The sequence below is a fragment of the Jaculus jaculus genome, chromosome 1 (assembly GCF_020740685.1).
Source record: "Jaculus jaculus isolate mJacJac1 chromosome 1, mJacJac1.mat.Y.cur, whole genome shotgun sequence".
Taxonomy (NCBI): domain Eukaryota; kingdom Metazoa; phylum Chordata; class Mammalia; order Rodentia; family Dipodidae; genus Jaculus; species Jaculus jaculus.
Window position 1 is genome coordinate 303,552,536 of NC_059102.1, and position 16,928 is coordinate 303,569,463.

General features: G+C 42.3%; 1 protein-coding gene, 1 long non-coding RNA gene and 10 other non-coding genes across 20 annotated transcripts in view; 11 read left to right on the plus strand and 1 right to left on the minus strand.

Annotated features, from left to right (window-relative positions):
• The first annotated feature begins 231 nt into the window (after positions 1-231).
• On the plus strand, positions 232-4,492 carry LOC123460852. Of its 5 annotated transcripts, none has more exons than XR_006637247.1 (11): positions 232-298; positions 1,307-1,359; positions 1,545-1,573; positions 1,767-1,807; positions 2,030-2,060; positions 2,343-2,380; positions 2,821-2,850; positions 3,036-3,083; positions 3,966-4,001; positions 4,191-4,235; positions 4,418-4,492. It is a non-coding gene; the product is annotated as an uncharacterized LOC123460852 (long non-coding RNA). The 5 variants fall into 5 exon arrangements; XR_006637248.1 differs by adding an exon at positions 2,641-2,678 and having other exon boundaries at positions 234-298; positions 4,191-4,492; XR_006637246.1 differs by having other exon boundaries at positions 241-298; positions 4,191-4,492.
• Positions 416-496, plus strand: LOC123457808. The gene has a single exon (XR_006635172.1). It is a non-coding gene; the product is annotated as a small nucleolar RNA SNORD74 (small nucleolar RNA).
• On the plus strand, positions 1,413-1,473 carry LOC123457930. Its single transcript, XR_006635281.1, has one exon. It is a non-coding gene; the product is annotated as a small nucleolar RNA SNORD75 (small nucleolar RNA).
• On the plus strand, positions 1,616-1,699 carry LOC123458387. Its single transcript, XR_006635645.1, has one exon. It is a non-coding gene; the product is annotated as a small nucleolar RNA SNORD24 (small nucleolar RNA).
• On the plus strand, positions 1,884-1,952 carry LOC123457923. The gene has a single exon (XR_006635274.1). It is a non-coding gene; the product is annotated as a small nucleolar RNA SNORD77 (small nucleolar RNA).
• On the plus strand, positions 2,213-2,273 carry LOC123457811. The gene has a single exon (XR_006635175.1). It is a non-coding gene; the product is annotated as a small nucleolar RNA SNORD44 (small nucleolar RNA).
• On the plus strand, positions 2,502-2,566 carry LOC123457924. The gene has a single exon (XR_006635275.1). It is a non-coding gene; the product is annotated as a small nucleolar RNA SNORD78 (small nucleolar RNA).
• On the plus strand, positions 2,889-2,971 carry LOC123457785. Its single transcript, XR_006635154.1, has one exon. It is a non-coding gene; the product is annotated as a small nucleolar RNA SNORD79 (small nucleolar RNA).
• Positions 3,142-3,223, plus strand: LOC123457813. Its single transcript, XR_006635177.1, has one exon. It is a non-coding gene; the product is annotated as a small nucleolar RNA snR60/Z15/Z230/Z193/J17 (small nucleolar RNA).
• The window catches only part of Dars2 (aspartyl-tRNA synthetase 2, mitochondrial), a 41,997-nt gene continuing 28,274 nt past the window's right edge, over positions 3,206-16,928 (minus strand). For all 5 annotated transcript variants that reach the window (XM_045150813.1, XM_045150802.1, XM_045150807.1 and 2 more), the window contains 7 exons: positions 14,611-14,718; positions 13,509-13,571; positions 11,763-11,915; positions 8,741-8,959; positions 8,410-8,520; positions 7,064-7,139; positions 3,206-5,881 (listed from right to left, as the gene is read on the minus strand). In XM_045150813.1, coding sequence (XP_045006748.1) covers positions 5,658-5,881; positions 7,064-7,139; positions 8,410-8,520; positions 8,741-8,959; positions 11,763-11,915; positions 13,509-13,571; positions 14,611-14,718 — 954 coding nt within the window. In that variant the 3' untranslated portion in view covers positions 3,206-5,657. The remainder of the gene's footprint in view (positions 5,882-7,063; positions 7,140-8,409; positions 8,521-8,740; positions 8,960-11,762; positions 11,916-13,508; positions 13,572-14,610; positions 14,719-16,928) is intronic.
• On the plus strand, positions 4,044-4,121 carry LOC123457807. Its single transcript, XR_006635171.1, has one exon. It is a non-coding gene; the product is annotated as a small nucleolar RNA SNORD47 (small nucleolar RNA).
• Positions 4,276-4,350, plus strand: LOC123458401. The gene has a single exon (XR_006635658.1). It is a non-coding gene; the product is annotated as a small nucleolar RNA SNORD81 (small nucleolar RNA).

Consider the following 16,928-nt stretch of genomic DNA (forward strand, 5'->3'; position numbering starts at 1 on the left):
GAAGGAAATCACTCACCCTTACACGCCCCCTCCCCTTCCCTCCCGTCCCCTCCCCGGCGCCGCGGTCCTCGCGGCCTCTCCCCACCCCCAGCTCTTCCGGGCAGAGGAGTGCGCGGCGGGAACGGGGTGTGTGGCCCCGCCCACGGGGGGCGGGGCAAGGTAAGAGGTGGGCTGGGAGGAGGGGGAGAAGCCTGGGGACGCTGCGGAGGACCGTGCGTCGTGACGTCATGAGAAGATTTAAATACGGGACTCGGGCCGCCATACTGTCCTTTCCGCGCCTGGCTTTCTGTCGGTGCTGGTGAGTGGTTCCCTTGTGGAGGTTTTTAATCGCTGTTTCAGTGGGCCTACAAAACGCATAGTGCGAGAGGAAGGCGTTGCTTGCAGGAAGGCTCGGTGAACCGAGGGACACTCGGCTGTGGCCTCGCTATGATGAAGCCTGTGTTGGTAGGGACATCTGATGGTGGCTGATGAATGCCAACGGCTCTGACGGCGGAGCACGCCGAGTCATCCGAGGAGAGGACGATATTGGGATTTCTAGCACGGGACCTGGCGGGGAGGTTGGTGACCAGGGTGATTGAACCCAGGCTGGCAGGCTTTGCAAGGGTGCCGCATTAACGGCCGAGGATGGCTTGCTTTATTCTATTTCGAGGTGGGAGCTTAGTCTAGTCCAGGCTTCAAAACAGCGGTATTCTTACAAGCCTCCGAGTGCTTGGAATAAAGTACGTGTGCCACGAAGCCCGGCTTTATTTTTTTAAATTATGACTGAAACATTTTTTTTGGTTTTTCGAGGTAGAGTAACACTCTAGCCCAGCCTGACCTGGAATTCACTATGTAGTCTCAGGGTGGCCTCGAACTCGGCGAGCCTCCATTTTACCTCCTGAATGCTGGCATTAAATATGTGTGCCACCACACCCGCCCTGAAACTGTTGATCTCGCTGTAGCCCATGCTGCCTTGGAATCCATTTTGTAGTCTCTGGCCCCGATCTTTCTACCTCTGCCTTCCGAGTGCTAGGGCTAAAGGCATGCGCACACGCGACTTTTTAGTCTTTACCACATAGCTCAGGCTGGCCTTCAACTTGGTTCTTTTGCTGTCACAATAGAGCCATAAGATAAAATGGGTGGCCTGCCATGTGGGTCTCAAAATTAGCCTTTAGAGTTCTGCAAAGGCCCTGCAGTGGGCAGAACCTACGTGCTTATACTTAGCAGTTGCAGCATTTCCGTTCTCAGATGGCTCATTTTAAGCATGTACATTGTCTGACTTTTACGGCTATAACTCTTAATTAAAAGCCTTCTTAAAATCTTTTAGGAATGATGGGGAGGACTGATGCGATATTACTGCTCAAGACAACCTCGGGGAAGGTGAGAACTGGGGAGCAAATGGGAGGAGGGAATTTAAAAAATTAAACGCTTTAAGCCTGTGATGGTCTAAGAGTAGTGGACAGAATGGATTTCTGAGAAAACTGTTCTGAGGCTTTACATAGTTGAAAACAGCATTTAACTCACTGTTAAGGAAATGCTTCATTGTTTTGCCTTTTTTTTCCTAGAAACGTGCCAAGGATGGATGAGGATTGAGGTAAGTACTGAAATAGTCTTGAAGTTGAAAGGTAGCTGAATGTGCCACAATGATGACATTATATTTGCTACTCTTGACTTGGAAGAGTGATGATAATCATAGTCCACCATTACTGTAACTGAGGCACAGAAATTAGTGGCATTGGGAACACATGGATTGCATATGGGTTTATTTGGAGTTTTTTATTTCCTAGGACCTACAGAGCAAGGCAGTTGAACCATGGCTATACAGTAGGTAAATACGTAATTTTTTTCAAGAAGTAGGTTTTTAAAGTGATCTCTGGTAACAGAATGAGGTCTGAGAAAGGCAGATACAATGATGGTTGCATAGTTCAGCAGATAAAATTATGAAGAGAATTTATCATTTGTCTGATGTGTCTGGGCCTTGATTATCAATATATGTAGCATATCACTGACCTTGCTTTCAAATGTCTTTTTGTTTGAAATCTTTTTGTAGGTGGTGGTACAGAAGTGCAGACGCTAACATGGTAAGTAAAGTTGCCCAGCTAACTGTAGGTAACCGGACAAAGAGCAGTGGCTTTGCAAGGTAGCATTCTCTTGAAAAAGTAAACACTCCTACCATGATTTACAGATGTCCTTGTCCTGTTACCATTTTTGAGAATTACATTTGTAAATGCAGCCTGTGTGATGAGAAGCAAATGCTGACTAATTATGAAGGTCTTAATTAGCTCTAACTGACCTTGGGCATAGTTAGATTTGGTTTCAGAGACTTTTATCCTGACTGTTGTAAAAGAGCACTTTCTTTTCAGGTGCAGTTTTAACTGTCCGGACCAGCTCTTGTTATACGGTAAGTATTAAGGCAGTATTGAGGCCAGTGGTTTCATGGTGGCTACTATTTGGATATTTAGACGTCCTAGCATGTTGGCTAATGCTATGGGGCTTTTCTGGGCATGCTCTGAGCAGGGTTTCTGTAATGATGTTATCAAATGTCTGACCTGAATAGAGCATGTAGACTTGATGTAACACTGAAGAACCCTGTGGCTAACAACTCTTGAGGAGAATTTAATAATACTAAATTATATTGACAGATGCTTACTTTTGTTCTAGCTACGCCTTGCATGCTTTGATCTGGATGGCTTGCTTGGGTAAGAAAGCAGCTTATGGGCTCCTGGCATCTACCTTTTGTAATATGGTCTTTTAATTAATAGCCACCTATGGTTAAAAGTTAAATCATGCTACATACCAAGTTAATGCAATTATTGAAGACATGTTCTCTAAAATTCTTAGGTCCAGAATGTGGAGGCCTGTTACATGAAGGTATGTATTAGGAGTTTTTATGTATTTACTTAATAAGGTGCTGTTAGTGATGACTTACTTAGTTAAAAAGATGGGAATCTCTCTGAAAGAGAATGAAGATTAATTCAAAGCTGAAACAGTACTATAAAACTGTTAGAAGTCTTTGTTTATACTACCTATTGCTAAATTCAATTAAATTTTTGCAGGTGTTCCTAGTCAGCTGGACTGATGCCCAGCACAGGCTTCATGCAAAGGTATGCCAAATACAGGTGTAACCTCTCAGGTGCTTGGGTCTTTAATGGTGTGTAAAAGCTGATACAATGATGATAACATAGTTCAGCAGACTGACACTGATGAGCAATCAGAAGTCTTTCGCTCCTATCTGAAGTATCAGGCTTTAATAGTTTAATGTATATCCATCAAAAAGTTAAGCCTTGCACTGTCAGAAGAAAAACAGGTTTAACATTTAGTATGTCTATTCGCATATGGGTTTGGGGTGTGTTACAGTATCGTCAGGTATGGTGGCACATAGATGTGGAGTTGGGTTTGCAGTGGCTAGAGGCCCTGGTAGCAAGTCAGAGTATCTGAGCCAGAAGTATCTACCACAAGTTGTCCCTGACATTAACACAGGGTTCCATGCATACCTGGGTTGAGGGGTAGACAGTGCTCCACTGTCTCACTGTAGCCCGAGCTGACTTGGAGTTCACTGTGTACTCTCAGGCTGCCCTCAAAACTCCAGAGCACTGCTCGGAACCTCTACCTCCAAAGTGGTAATGTGTGGTAACATGTAGTATTTTGAGATAGGGACTCTATAGCCCAGGCTGGCCTAGAATTTCCTTGTCTCAGTCAGTGATCCTGAGTGGTGGGATTAAAGGAATACACCACCATACCTGGCTCCAGATAGTATTGAGTGTAGTGATGGAACCCAGGTCCTTAAACATTCTGGAGTATAACACTTGCTTGGGCATAGTGGCTGACTTCCTTCCACCCAGCACTCACTCAGGCAGATTTAAGGGGCTGCCATCAGTTCAAGGTAATTGTAGACTACAGTATGACTATCCTAAAGCCTTTGCTACCAAAGAATAAACAGCTAAAAAGAAGGAATTTCCGATTAAACATTCTTCATTTTCAAACAGGTGGACAAGTTGGCATGTTGTCCTGACACTTTGAAGGTAAGCCAGCTTTTTTAAAAAGTATACCCTAACTGAGAACATAACCAATGATGCTGTGATTCTGCCAAATGATAAGATGTGATATCACACATATAACCGTTCCACTTCATTTCTGAGGTTATTATAGTAACATGTACCACTCAGGAGTTTTTAAAAACATTTTTAGTAATGAAGCTGTTTTTCTTTTAGGGCTCTTTAAGGCAGCAAGTATGGCGGCATATAACCCCTCATGAGGTGAGGATTGAAAACTTCCCTGTGAGGTGGCTGGCCACTCCAGAATACATGATGATCACCCCAGCTTGAACTCTCTCACTGATCACTTGATGATAATTAAAGATCTGATATTCTGTTGTGTTTTCCAAGTACCATTTAAATTGAGGTCTGCACATAAGACTGAAAGTGTTCTTTTGTTTCAGGCACCTGAATAGAAGCTCTGGAATAAGAAAGTAAACAATCATAACAATCATAAATAAAGACATCTTGTAAACTTGTGGATGAGTGGAGGTTGCTTTTTGGTGTGGAAGGTGAAACTAACATGATCAGGGAAATAATCCTCATCTTTAGCTGCGAGGAGTGGCATACTGAAAGTTGGGTTTCTCTCATTACCTGTGCAGCTAATTGGGTCCTCATACTGTTCAAAAAGGTGTGGGGGATGGAAAGGTGGCTCAAAGCCAAAGGACACAGGTTTGATCCTATAGTGGAGTAAGTTGCAGTGGCTAGAGGCCCATGCATGCCCATCCTGCCACTAGGAACACCAAGGCTCACTTCTGTGGGGATACTTTAGGCTGCCTTTCAGGCTACACAGTGAACCCTTGTTGGGGCAGTGAATGTCTACAATTTTTTAGGAGAATGGTTCAAAGGCACATGCTGGCCTGGGTTAATTTCGCTAGTACATGTGTGAACTCAGATGCACAAAGTGGTGCTTGCAAAGGCCCTAGGGTGCCCGTCTTTGCAAGTTTTTTTTTTTTTTTTAAGATAGCCAGGCCCAGTGGTTCCCTTGAGTTTGAGGCCAGCCTGGACTTGAGAAAAACAAGCATTTTGGTCACAATTAGCTCACAGTAAAATTATGAAACATTTTTTCCTTTTCTAAGTGCTGGGACAAAGACATGCACCTGCTAACAGATGAACATAAAGTTGCATTCTATATGAGAGAGGGAGGATGGGTGTGCCATGGTCTCCAGCCACTGCAAAAGAACTCCAGATGCCCCTTGTGCATCTAGCTTAAGTGGGTCCTGGGGAGTTGAACCTGGGTCTATTGGCTTTGCAAGCAAGTGCCTTAACCACTAAGCCATCTCCCCACCCTCAACCCTGTAGATTCTTGATAAGGCTAGATGAAGTCCTTCACCAACAGGCTAGTCTACAGATGGCAGTACTTATTACAGGAATAACCCATCTGAGTATGAAAAACTCATGATTAGAAAACAATGCATTGCTACATTATTGTGATAGTCACTTTATAATTCTCCAAGTAAAAAGATACTACCACAAAAGTCCCAAACACAAAAAGTCCTAATGGTACATGTTATCAAGTTATTCTTGGAAAACTTTTTACTGTGGTGATAAACACTGCCTTGACTAGTTCCTTGCAAAGACAATTCTAAGGTCTGTGGCAGATCCAGATCTGATTTTTGCTTTGCCAAAGCAATGAGGACAAACTCAAAAGCTCAGCTTTCTGGGAGGTGTGACTGATTCAATGCACTTTTTTTCTGCTTCAGAGTCTGTTGGCCAGGAGACCTGGATGTGATAGTGCTTCAGCTCTTCAGAAGGAACAAAATCTGGGGCACTGCTCATGAGGTCATATCCCCGAAAGGATTTTGGGAAGGCTATGACATCTCTGATGTTTGGGGCTCCAGTGACAAGGCAAATTAGTCTGTCTAGGCCTGTGAATAAAAAAGTTAACAGATGAGAAACAGCAATTGAACTTTGCAAACAACTTGATTTTCTTTAAAAGATGCAGAGAACTGTTTTTGTTATGGCTTAATACATGTCTACTGAGCTGTATCACCAGTTCAAAAGAAAATTTGGGTTTTACTTATTATTGGTTTTTCTTTGGTTTTTCAAGGTAGGGTCTTGCTTTAGTCCAGGCTGACCTGGAATTCACTATGTAGTCTCAGGGTGGTCTCGAATTCACAGAGATCCTCCTACCTCTGCCTCCCGAGTGCTGGGATTAAAGGTGTGCACCACCATGCCTGGCTAGGTTTTATTTTTATTCACAAGGTCTTACGTAGCTCAGGCTGGCCTCAAACTTCTGATCCACCTGCCTCTACCTTCCATGGGCTTGGATTACAGGTGTGTAGCACCATGCCCAACTTAGTTGTTTTTTCTTTGTTTTATTTTTCGAGGTATAGGGTCTTGTTGTATGTAGCCCAGGCTGACCTTGGAATTCACTTATGTAGTTGCAGGCTGGCCCCTGAATTTACAGCAACCCTCTTACCTCTGCCTCCGTGAGTGCTGGGATTAAAGGCATGTACCACCACACCTGGCTTAAGGTTTTTTTTAGTATACAAAGTAATAGGTTTCATTGTGACATTTTCATACATGTATATCATTATCTTTGGTCAAATTACACCCATTGCCCTTTGCTGTCCCCTAGGCCATTAGTCGTCTTCCTCACAAGTAGTATCCCTTCTCTTTTGATTTATTATTATAAAATCTAGATTCCTCATGAGAAAACATGCATTATGCCTGTCCCCATTACCCTCTCTTGTACCTCCCATATCCTTTAAGTCCCCTCCTCTGTAGAGAATTCTTACTTATTTTTTTGAGATAGTATCTCATCCCAGCCTGGCCTGGAATTCCCAGTGGTCCTTGTGCCTCAGCCTCCTGAGTGCTGGGACTACAGATGTGCACCACCATGCCTGGTGATAAAATGTATTTTACAAGTAAAATGTGTGTTTAGATGTGTAAGTCCCTAGGTTCAATCCTTATGTGTCATAAATGAGATGAAAAAAATAATTTCTCATAGAATTCTTGGACTATACCCCTTAAACTGTCCAAATTTGAGTGAGAGAGACATGTTACTATGGAATGGAATTTAGGGTACAAGAGGAGAGATGATTTACCTAAGGCAATTCCTCCATGTGGGGGTGCCCCATGGTCTAAAGCCTGGAGTAGATGGGAAAGCAAGTTCACATCTTCCTGAAAATCAAAACACATTCCATTTAAATAACAGTGAATGACTACCATCTACATTTACCTACTAACCTTAGCAACTAAAGGAAAAGTAGAGTTGAATTTTAAAAATAAAATCTTGCCAGGCGTGGTGGTGCACGCCTTTAATCCCAGCACTCGGGAGGCAGAGGTAGGATTGCCATGAGTTCAAGGCCACCCTGAGATGACAGAGTTAATTCCAGGTCAGCCTGGACCAGAGTGAGACCCTACCTCGAAAAACCAAAAAAAAATAAAAAATAAAAATAAAATCTTAAGGGAGCCGGGGGTGGTGACACATGCCTTTAATCCCAGAGGTAGAGGATCACTGTGAGCTTGATGACACCCTTAGTCTACATAGTGAATTCCAGACTATAGCAAGACACTACCTTGAAAAATCAAATGGATCTAGACAGGTCACTCATAATTTTAGCACTCAGGAGGTCGAAGCAAGAGGATTATGAGTTCCAGCTCAACTACATAGACCATCTCTCAATAAAACAAAAACATCAGCGATGACAAAGCTGTATTTCTTGCCCTAACATTATGCCACTGGACATGACTTACTTTTTTGAGGTAGGGTATCACTCAAGCCCGGGCCAACCTGGAATTCACTATGTAGTCTCAGGTTGGCCTCAAACACACAGTGATATTCCTACTTTGGCATCCAGAGTGCTGGGATTACAGGTGTGCAAACACCAGTCCAGCTTTTTAAAATTTTTCTTGAGACAGGATCATGGTAATCCTAGCTGGACTCAAGACTTTCAGTCCAACTTCTATCTCCTTAATGCTGGAATTACAGGACCTTTCTTGGCTCTTTGCTGTGTGACTTCAGGCAAGATAAACTGCCTCAGTTTCTTTAAAATGAGCAAAAGAGTATCCATTCATAAGGCAACTGTAAGGACTACATATATCAACACATATAACTTTTTGTTTGAGGCTCTGGAGTATTGTTATGAGCTTAGGCTGTCCTCAAACTCACAGCAATCCTGTCTCAGTATCTGAAGTTCTGGGATTACAGGCATGAACCACCATGCCCAGGATACATACCCAATACACATATCCAGTACTTAAGAAGCACCTGGCATATAGTAAGCACTAGAAAGCCAGCTGTTACTATCATTTACTTTTCCAAATTCCACACTAAAGATGGGGAAAAGCTGACACTAGTTTGTACTCAGTGAATCCTTCATTTCTAACAAGAGTTTAAGAAAACTGACAAATCTACAGATAAAACAGTAGGTTAGAAGATACTTGTTACCTTTAGCAATGCTGCCAGGATGTAATGCTGTAGTTCTGCATCATGAATTCGGATAGAACCACCTCCTATCTCACTGCCATTTAACACCAAGTCATAGTGTTGGCTCCGAACCTACAAGATACATAGAAGAGCCTTTATCTTAGAGAAAATTTGTGACTTTCTGTTCCATTGGTTGAAAACACAGTAGCTACTTAAGAGACAGTATGTTAACTGTCAGCTAACAGTCTTTTCCTGGCATTTCCAGAGCTGGGTCCTATTTATCTTCAGACTGAACTTTAAAATCTTTGTCTTTATGTAAATATTTTTTAATTTGCAAGTACCGATAAGTTACCTTTGTAGGCTCAGTGTAGAGGAGGTGAATGTCACTGGGATGAGGAGCAGTAAAGGGGTGGTGTGCTGACTCCAGCTCTGTGGGATTTTCTTCCTTGGGAAGGAAGAGGGGGAAGTCCACCACCCAAAGGAAAGAGAACAATGTTGGGTCACGGAGTACCACTCCTCTCATTTCCAGAAGGTCTGCACATTCCAGTCGTAATTTTCCCAACAGAGAGCACTGCAAACAGAAGAACTGATTTAGCTTCTTGCCAGCAGGCTTCAGATGACACATCCTAGATTCTGAAGGCCAAACTCTGTAAAAGATGTGCCAGTAACGAGATGAGATGAAACGGGATGACTGCGACATGGATGAGTATGACAGTCAGTCAGCAGAAGCAGGTGGTGTATGCACTAAATACCAAAGTGATTGGGAATGCAAGCATCAGAGCAGCCCAGATAGACTAGGGTCTGGAATCTGTTTGGCTACTTTCTCTGCACCCTTCCCAAGTAAAATGGGTATGAAAATACCTAGTCCAAGGACTGGGGAGATGGCTCTGAAGTTAAAGGTAGTTGTAAGACTGTGAGTCCAAATTTAGTTCTCCAGCACCCACATAAAGCCACATGCAAAGGGGCATGCACCTGTGACCCCAATGTGTCTACAGCAATGGAAGATGGAGCCAGGAGAATCTAGAGGCTGGCCCCATAAAGACCAGCTAAACTGGCACAGTGCAGCAAAAACAACAGGCCCTGTTTCAAGCAAACACAGAAGACAAGTCCCTTGAGGTGGTACTGACTCCACATGCATGTTTCAGTGCACATGCTCTCCCCCACCACATAACATACACATAGAAATAAATTTTAAAACATTCATTTACTCATTTATTCGATAGAGAGTTGAGAGTATGCGTGAGAGACAGAGAAAGAGTGGTGCAACAGGGCCTCTAGCTACTGCAAACAAACTCCAGATGCATGTGCACCTTGTGCATCTGGCTTACGTGGGTACTGGGGAATCGAACCTGGGTCCTTGGGCTTTGCAGAATGCTTGATTCATACCAAGAGAATATTTAGTAACCAAATTAATTTGTAGCAGGATAATATAATTAGTTTTTAAAAAATATTTTATTTACACATTTATTAGAGAATAAGAGAGCGATCAAGGGGTGGGGGGTAGTGGGACAGAATGGGCATGCCAGGGCCTCTAGGCACTGCAAATGAACTCCAGACACATGTGCTATCTTGCACCTTAGCCACTGAGCCATCTCTTCAGTCCTAATTAGCTTTTTTAAAATCTATTACTTCTGGAAAGACAACAAATTACATTTATCCTTGTGCGTGTTTGCTGCTGAGGACTGAACCCAAGGCCTTGGGCATGTTACGAGCTACAGCCCTAGCCTTATCCCTGAAGCTGAAGTTTAAATTTGTTCCCGTAGAAGAACAAAATCAATGAGGTTCTAATTAGACACTATTAACTTAAAAATATAGCCATGCATAGTAGCACATGTCTTAAATCCCAGCATTCAGGAGGCTTAGGTAGGGGCATTACTGTGAGTTTGAGGCCAGCATAGGCTATATAATGAGTTCCAGGTCTGCCAGAGTGAGACTCTGACTCAAAAAACAAACAAAAAAACCCTATAATGAAAGGTTAAAATTATATCATGCCTTCCAGGTGTGGTGGTACATGCCTTTAATCCCAGCACTCAGGAGGCAAAGGTAGGAGGGTCACCATGAGTTGAAGGCCAGCCTGAGACTACATAGTGAATTCCAAGCCAGCTTGGGCTAGAGTGAGACTCTACTCAAAAAATAAAAAACAAAAACAAAAAAAAAAAAATTGTATCATGCTTAACTTTTACAATATATTTTCCTCTTTCTTTGTCTGTGTTAGTCTGTCTCTTTTCTTTACGTCCTTACTTTCTTTCCTTCATTTCTCTTTTCTAGAATCTCAAGCTGGTCTTGGAACTTATTATGTAGCCAAAACTGGCCATGAGTTCCTGATCCTCCTGCTTCTACCTCCAAATATTGGGATTACAGGTGTGTACCACCACACCTACTCTATAATGCATTTTAAAAAATTTATTGAGCCAGGTGTGGTGGCACACACCTTTAGTCCCAGCACTAGGGAGGCAGAGGTAGAAGGATCGCCATGAGTTCGAGGCCACCCTGAGACTATATAGGGAATTTCAGGTCAGCTTGGGCCACAGTGAGACCCTACCTTGAAAAACAAAAACAAATGACAAAAAAATTATTCATTTATTTGAGAGAGGGGAGACAGACAGAGTGAGAGCGAGGAAGAGAATGGGCAAGCTAGGGCCTACAGACGGGTACACCATGTTATGTATGGCTTACGTGGGTCCTTTGGCTTAGTAGGCAAGTGCCTTAACCACTAAGCCATCTCTCCAACCCTATAATGCATTTTTAATATTCATGTTTGCTTTTGTTCTATGCTTTCGTGTACTTAATAAAGATTCAAAAAGCTAAATCCAGTCTTCTATCTATCCCCTACATGGTGATTTGTATCAGTGTTTGGCTGCACTTCACCTACCTACAGCTGCTGTTGTTGAAGAAAAGGGTCTTGCCTTGACTACCAGGGAGAGGGCAATGGTCTTCCAGTCATCTGAACAGTCCCTCCAAATTTTTAGCAATGTGCCATGTACAAAAGTTTGCAACTACCAAATTTTCTTCACCTGCAAACCTTGAAAATAAAATATTTTCATAGTTGTAGAACCAGTATCTTTAACTATTTAAGTCACTTTCTTGGTCAAAATCAGATTTGATATGTGTGAGTAACTCCAGATTCTTTGCTTTTGTTTTACTGAGATAGGAACTCACTATGCTGCCCAGGGATTAGGCTCAAACTTGGATCTTCCTGCTTGCTATGCCATCATGCCCGGCATGACTCCAGTTCGTACAAAGTGCAAAAAAAACGCTGAAAGATACTTACATAACGCCTTATGAGCAGTCTTGTCTCATGAAATTAGTAGTCCATTTAAAATATGGACACGCACAGAGGGAAAGCGGCACATGCTTGGAGGAATTTTACTTACTGCTTTCTTGTGCTGTCCGGCAGTTAGTAGCACCATGTCTTCATCTTGGATTTCCATTAGTCTGGTTAATTGCCATCTTTGTTCCTCCGTTATGAATTTAGTTACTGGTGAATTCCAGTTTTTATTAGCTTTCAGGAATATAGGTAAGACTTCCTTGATAAAGAAAAAGGCTTATTCATTTTTCTCAAAAGTGAGGTTATTTTTCCATAGAATAAAGATTTATTGTTTTCAAAAGACCACTTAAAGACACCATCTCTATTCCCCCCATGAGTCCTTTCAAAATGATATGAAAGGAATTTTTTAAAAAGTAATCTTGGTAGGTTTGGTGGTACACAACTATGATCCCAGCTACTCGGGAGGGCTTATGGGGCAGGTGGATTGCAATTTCAAGGCCTGCCTGGGTTACAATGAGTTCAAAGACAATGTGGGCAATGTAGGGAGACCCTACCTCAAAATTTTTAAAAAGATGGGCTGGAGAGATGACTTAGCAGTTGAGGCTCTTGCCTGCGAAGCCTAAGACCCAGTATCCTCATAAGCCAGGCACAAGGTGGCATTTGCATTTGGAATTCATTTCCAGTGGCTGGAGGCCCTGATGTACCCATTCTGTGTCTGCTTCTTTCTCTCTCTCAAATAAATAAAGAAAAAAATTTTAAAGATGAAAAAAGAGTTGGTGATACAATTCAGTGGTAGAGCACTTGCCTTTATGCTTGTGGCCCTAGGTTTAAGCCATAGCTCCAGAAAATAAATGAATAATATTACTACCATGAAAATAAAAAGTGAAAAAGAGTGAGAACAAGGAGTGGGAAGCAATATTAGTAAATTAAATGGATTCTAATATTTTTGGAAGATTGTAAGTGAATGGAAAAAAATGAAGCAAGAGGAACAAGTTCTGGCCTAGTGAGCAATGGAGGTGGCTCAGCAGAAGAAACTGATATACACTGAAGAGTCATGGAGAGGCTTGGGACTCAGCAGGCTTAAGACTCTGATCTCAGGCCTTCATGCTTGTGTGGGAAATGCTTTTAACTGCTGAGCCACATCTTCAGCTTCTTTCTTTTTCTTTGGGTTGGTGGGGGGGGGGGAAAGGATAGGGTATTGCTTTAGGCCAGGTTGGCCCTCCCACCTCTGCCTCCCAAGTGCTGGGATTGAAGGCATGTGCCACCATGCCTGGCCTCTTGGCCTCTTTTTTGAGATGAGGTGCACTATGTACTACAGGCTGACTTTGAACTCATGGTGAGTTTTCTGCCTCAGCCTCCTAAGTGGGATTATGGGTGTGTTTCATCATGCCAGTTAGCATGACCCTAAAGTCACTTGATCCAGTATGGTCAAGGCAATTTATATTTAGGTGATTATTTTTCTTTCTTTTTTTTTTGTTTTAGGTTTTCAAGGTAGGGTCTTGCTTTAGCCCAGGCTGACCTAGATTCGCTATGCAGTCTCAGGGTGCCCTCGAACTCACAGTGATTCTACTACTTTTGCCTCCTGAGTGCTGGGATTAAAGGCGTGCACCACCACATCTGGCTTAAAATACTTTTGTTTATTTAAAAATAGTATAGGTAAACTTTTACCGTGTGATTAATAGTAAATTCAATTGTTTAAATTAAAAGTCTTAGAGTAAAAATAGATGAAAGGCAGAAGTATGATCTGAAATAACAAGAACCTCAAAACTAAGAATGCAAAAAGCAATTATTAGTTCAAAATACAAAATCTCCAAAAGGAAAAGAAAAGAAGATTGCTCTAATTAACTCTTACCTGATTAAAATGGTCAGCTGCAAATTTTCTAATGAACTCAATGTCTTTCCTGTTTAAGTACTTCTGATGAAAGAAAATCAAAGTAAACTTGTCAATACAACACCCAGCTTCAGAAACATGTTTCTGATGTCAAATGAGATACAAATCATCGTTCCATCATAATAGTGGGATTTAGTTAACATTTCATTGCATTCTAACCCAGACTGACCTTGAACTCACTCTGTAGCCCCAGGACAACCTCTAACTCCTGATGATCCTTCTACCTCAGCTTTCCGAGTACTGGGATTATAGGCATGAGCCATGATGCCCAGCTCATTTCAGGTTTCTTAAAATGTATCATATATTTTCTAAAATTATCTCAGTGTTTTTCTATCTGAGATACTACAGTTGTCATCAGCTATACTCATAGGAGAAACAAAATGGTGAAACCATGACATGTAGCCCTATGGTTCTTGTAGCTACCTAGAGAATAATAGATATTCATGAAATGAGGAAATAAATAACAGGTAATATGTATGTTGTCCTGATCTTACTTGAACATATATCTGTTATGTCTGGACTAGTCTATGGGCACCCAATTACTTTTCACTGAGCATTTAAAGAGAATAAAAAGGAATGAGACTGAGTTTTTACCTATACTAAGAATATACTAATATGCTTATGTATCCAAAAAAAACCAAACCAAAACAAAACAACAACAACAACAAAACTCAATGTTTTATTGTTCTTTAATTACATAATAGCTTAGGGAGACTTATATTTTCTATAAAGCACCTTTTTACATACAGAAGATTATTCTTTCTTTCTTTCTTTGAGAGCAACAGAGAGAGAAAGAGGCAGACAGAGAGAATATGTGCCTCAGGGCCTCCAGCCACTGCAAACAAACTCCAGATGTGTGTACCCCTTGTACATCTGGCTAATGTGGGTCCTGGGGAATTGAGCCTCGAACCGGGGTCCTTAGGTTTCACAGGCAAGCACTTAACTGCTAAGCCATCTCTCCAGCCCCAAGAATTATTCTTTCATAAGAATAAATGTGTCAGTGTGGAACATATTTACCTCCAAAATATGTGTTCTAGGGAAAACAGAATAATACTTTACTTACTGCTCCTTGACAGACACACATGGCTTTCACAGTTCCTTGGGGCTTAGTGAGTGCATCCTGAAGAAATCTGATCTCTGTGTTCCTGAAAATATCACTGGTATCTACAATCTAGAAAATAGGTAACAATAATTTTTTTTTTTTTTTTTTGAGGTAGGGTCTTTTCTTGTACACCAGGCTAACCTGGAATTTACTGGGTAGTCTCTGGCCTCGAAATCATGGCAATCCTTCTACCTCTGCCTCCTGAGTGCTGGGATTAAAGGCATGTGCCATCACACCTGGACAGATTTTTTTTTTTTTTTTTTGGTGTGGTAGGGTCTTACTCTACCCCAGGCTGACCCAGTATTAATTCACTTAGAATTCAATTTTTAAAGAGTTTGTAGTGAAATTCTGGAATGCCACCAGAATACATCATGTAAGTTTTCAAAAATTGTTAATAAAAATGTCATGGGATAATGAAAGGCCCAAGAATTCAGAAGCTCAGAAATACTATCACGCTCCAAAGGGAGCTTAAGCGGGCCCCTGCATATCTCAAACTCCAGGCTTTACTCTCTGTTAGAAGCAAGTAAAGAATCCCTCTTCTCATTATATCAGAGCCCGCTCCTAATATAAAACTAGGTAAAAAGGGCATGAGATAGCCCTCAAGGATGGGAAATGAGTAATAAAGTAAACCACTTATTTAGTTTCTGTAAATAGCCTGCACCATAAGCCTTAATAGCCCACACTGTAAGCCTTAGTAGCCTTAATAGCCCACACTGTAAGCCTTAGTAACTTGCACCATAAGCTGTAGCAGCCTGCCTCAGACCACCAAAGTCATAGGAGGCTGATACGATACTCTGTTACCCCCACCTAAGGAATTGCACAAGTGCTGACCTCCAAGGTCACAGGAGACTGGTACCACACTCTGCTACTCCCACCTAAGGACCTGCGCAAACGCTGACCACCAAGGTCATAAGAGAGTGATTGGTCCATGAGGGGCTTGAGCAAAGTAAACTAATTGGCTTAGAAACTGTGGGGTGGCACAAACTGACTGGCTAACACCCTGCAGGGGCTCCTGATATTAAATAATGATTGGTCTAATACACAGGCTTTGTTAGAAACCCTATAAAAACTGTCCCGTTCCTGCATTCGGGGGTCTGCAGTCCTCTACCCCTGCGCGGTGTACGACTGTGGGCCCCAGCGCGCTTGGAATAAAATCCTCTTGCAGTTTGCATCAAGACCGCTTCTCGTGAGTGATTTGGGGTGTCGCCTTACCCGGGCAGAGCGTGGGGGACCCCCTGCGGGGGTTTTTTCCTACAATAACACACATCAAGTGATACTGTTCTCTGAGAATATATAACTGGGGGCTTGGTAATAAAACTGCTCTATAATAATTCTACCTTCAGCCTTATAGATATTAACAATCTGAATGTCTTCACATGTTTGAGCTCTTTACGAATGAAAGAAACTAAAGAACTCTTTTTAACATGGGTCCTGGAGAACTGAACAGGGATTCTTTGGCTATGCCGGCAAATACCTTAACCATTAAGCCATCTCTCCAGCCCCTGAAGAACTTTTAATCATCTGCCTTTCAAATACCATTCTGATTTTAAGCAACTGAAAAGGAGCTGGGCATGGTGGCACACACCTTTTATCCTAGCACTTGGGAGGCTGAGGTAGGAAGACTATTGTGAACTCGATACCAGCCTGAGACTACATAGTGAATTACAGGTCAGCTTGCGCTGGAAGGAGACCCTATCTCAACCCCCACCAATAAAACCCCAAAAAACTGAAAAAGAAAAGTAATTTTCTTTTCCTTTTAATTTATCATCTATATCCATAAAATCAGTAACTGGTAAGAAAATGAAATAATACTTTTACACACAGCATCTTGATCTTGGAAAAAGGAGTTGCAAAATGATGGAAAAAATGCTACTGGCCACCAGGGAAATACAAATTAAAACTACTTTGAGATTCCATCTCACTCGTGTCAGAATGGGTATCATTAAGAAAACAAATGATGAGACTTTCGGTTAAGATGGCGGTGTAGGTACCATGCCAAAGCAGCCTAGGGGGGAAAAGACCAAAAAAACTCAGCAAAATACACACTTTTACTAAAAAGTGAGGTGTATAGGAAACTGAAGCGGCAGCGGAGAAGTAGAAGAGTTCCAGAGCGTCCAGGCCTGCACAGGTGGGAAAAGCGGCTCTGGCAGCTCGGCCAACCGCCGCGGCTGCGGCGCACCAGAAAGCCGCCAGGCTGGGCTCGAGCCGCAGGAAAAGCCGGGTGCGAGAGCTTCCCCTCACACTGCGCTCTCCACAACTCGGGAAATGTGAGGGGAGAG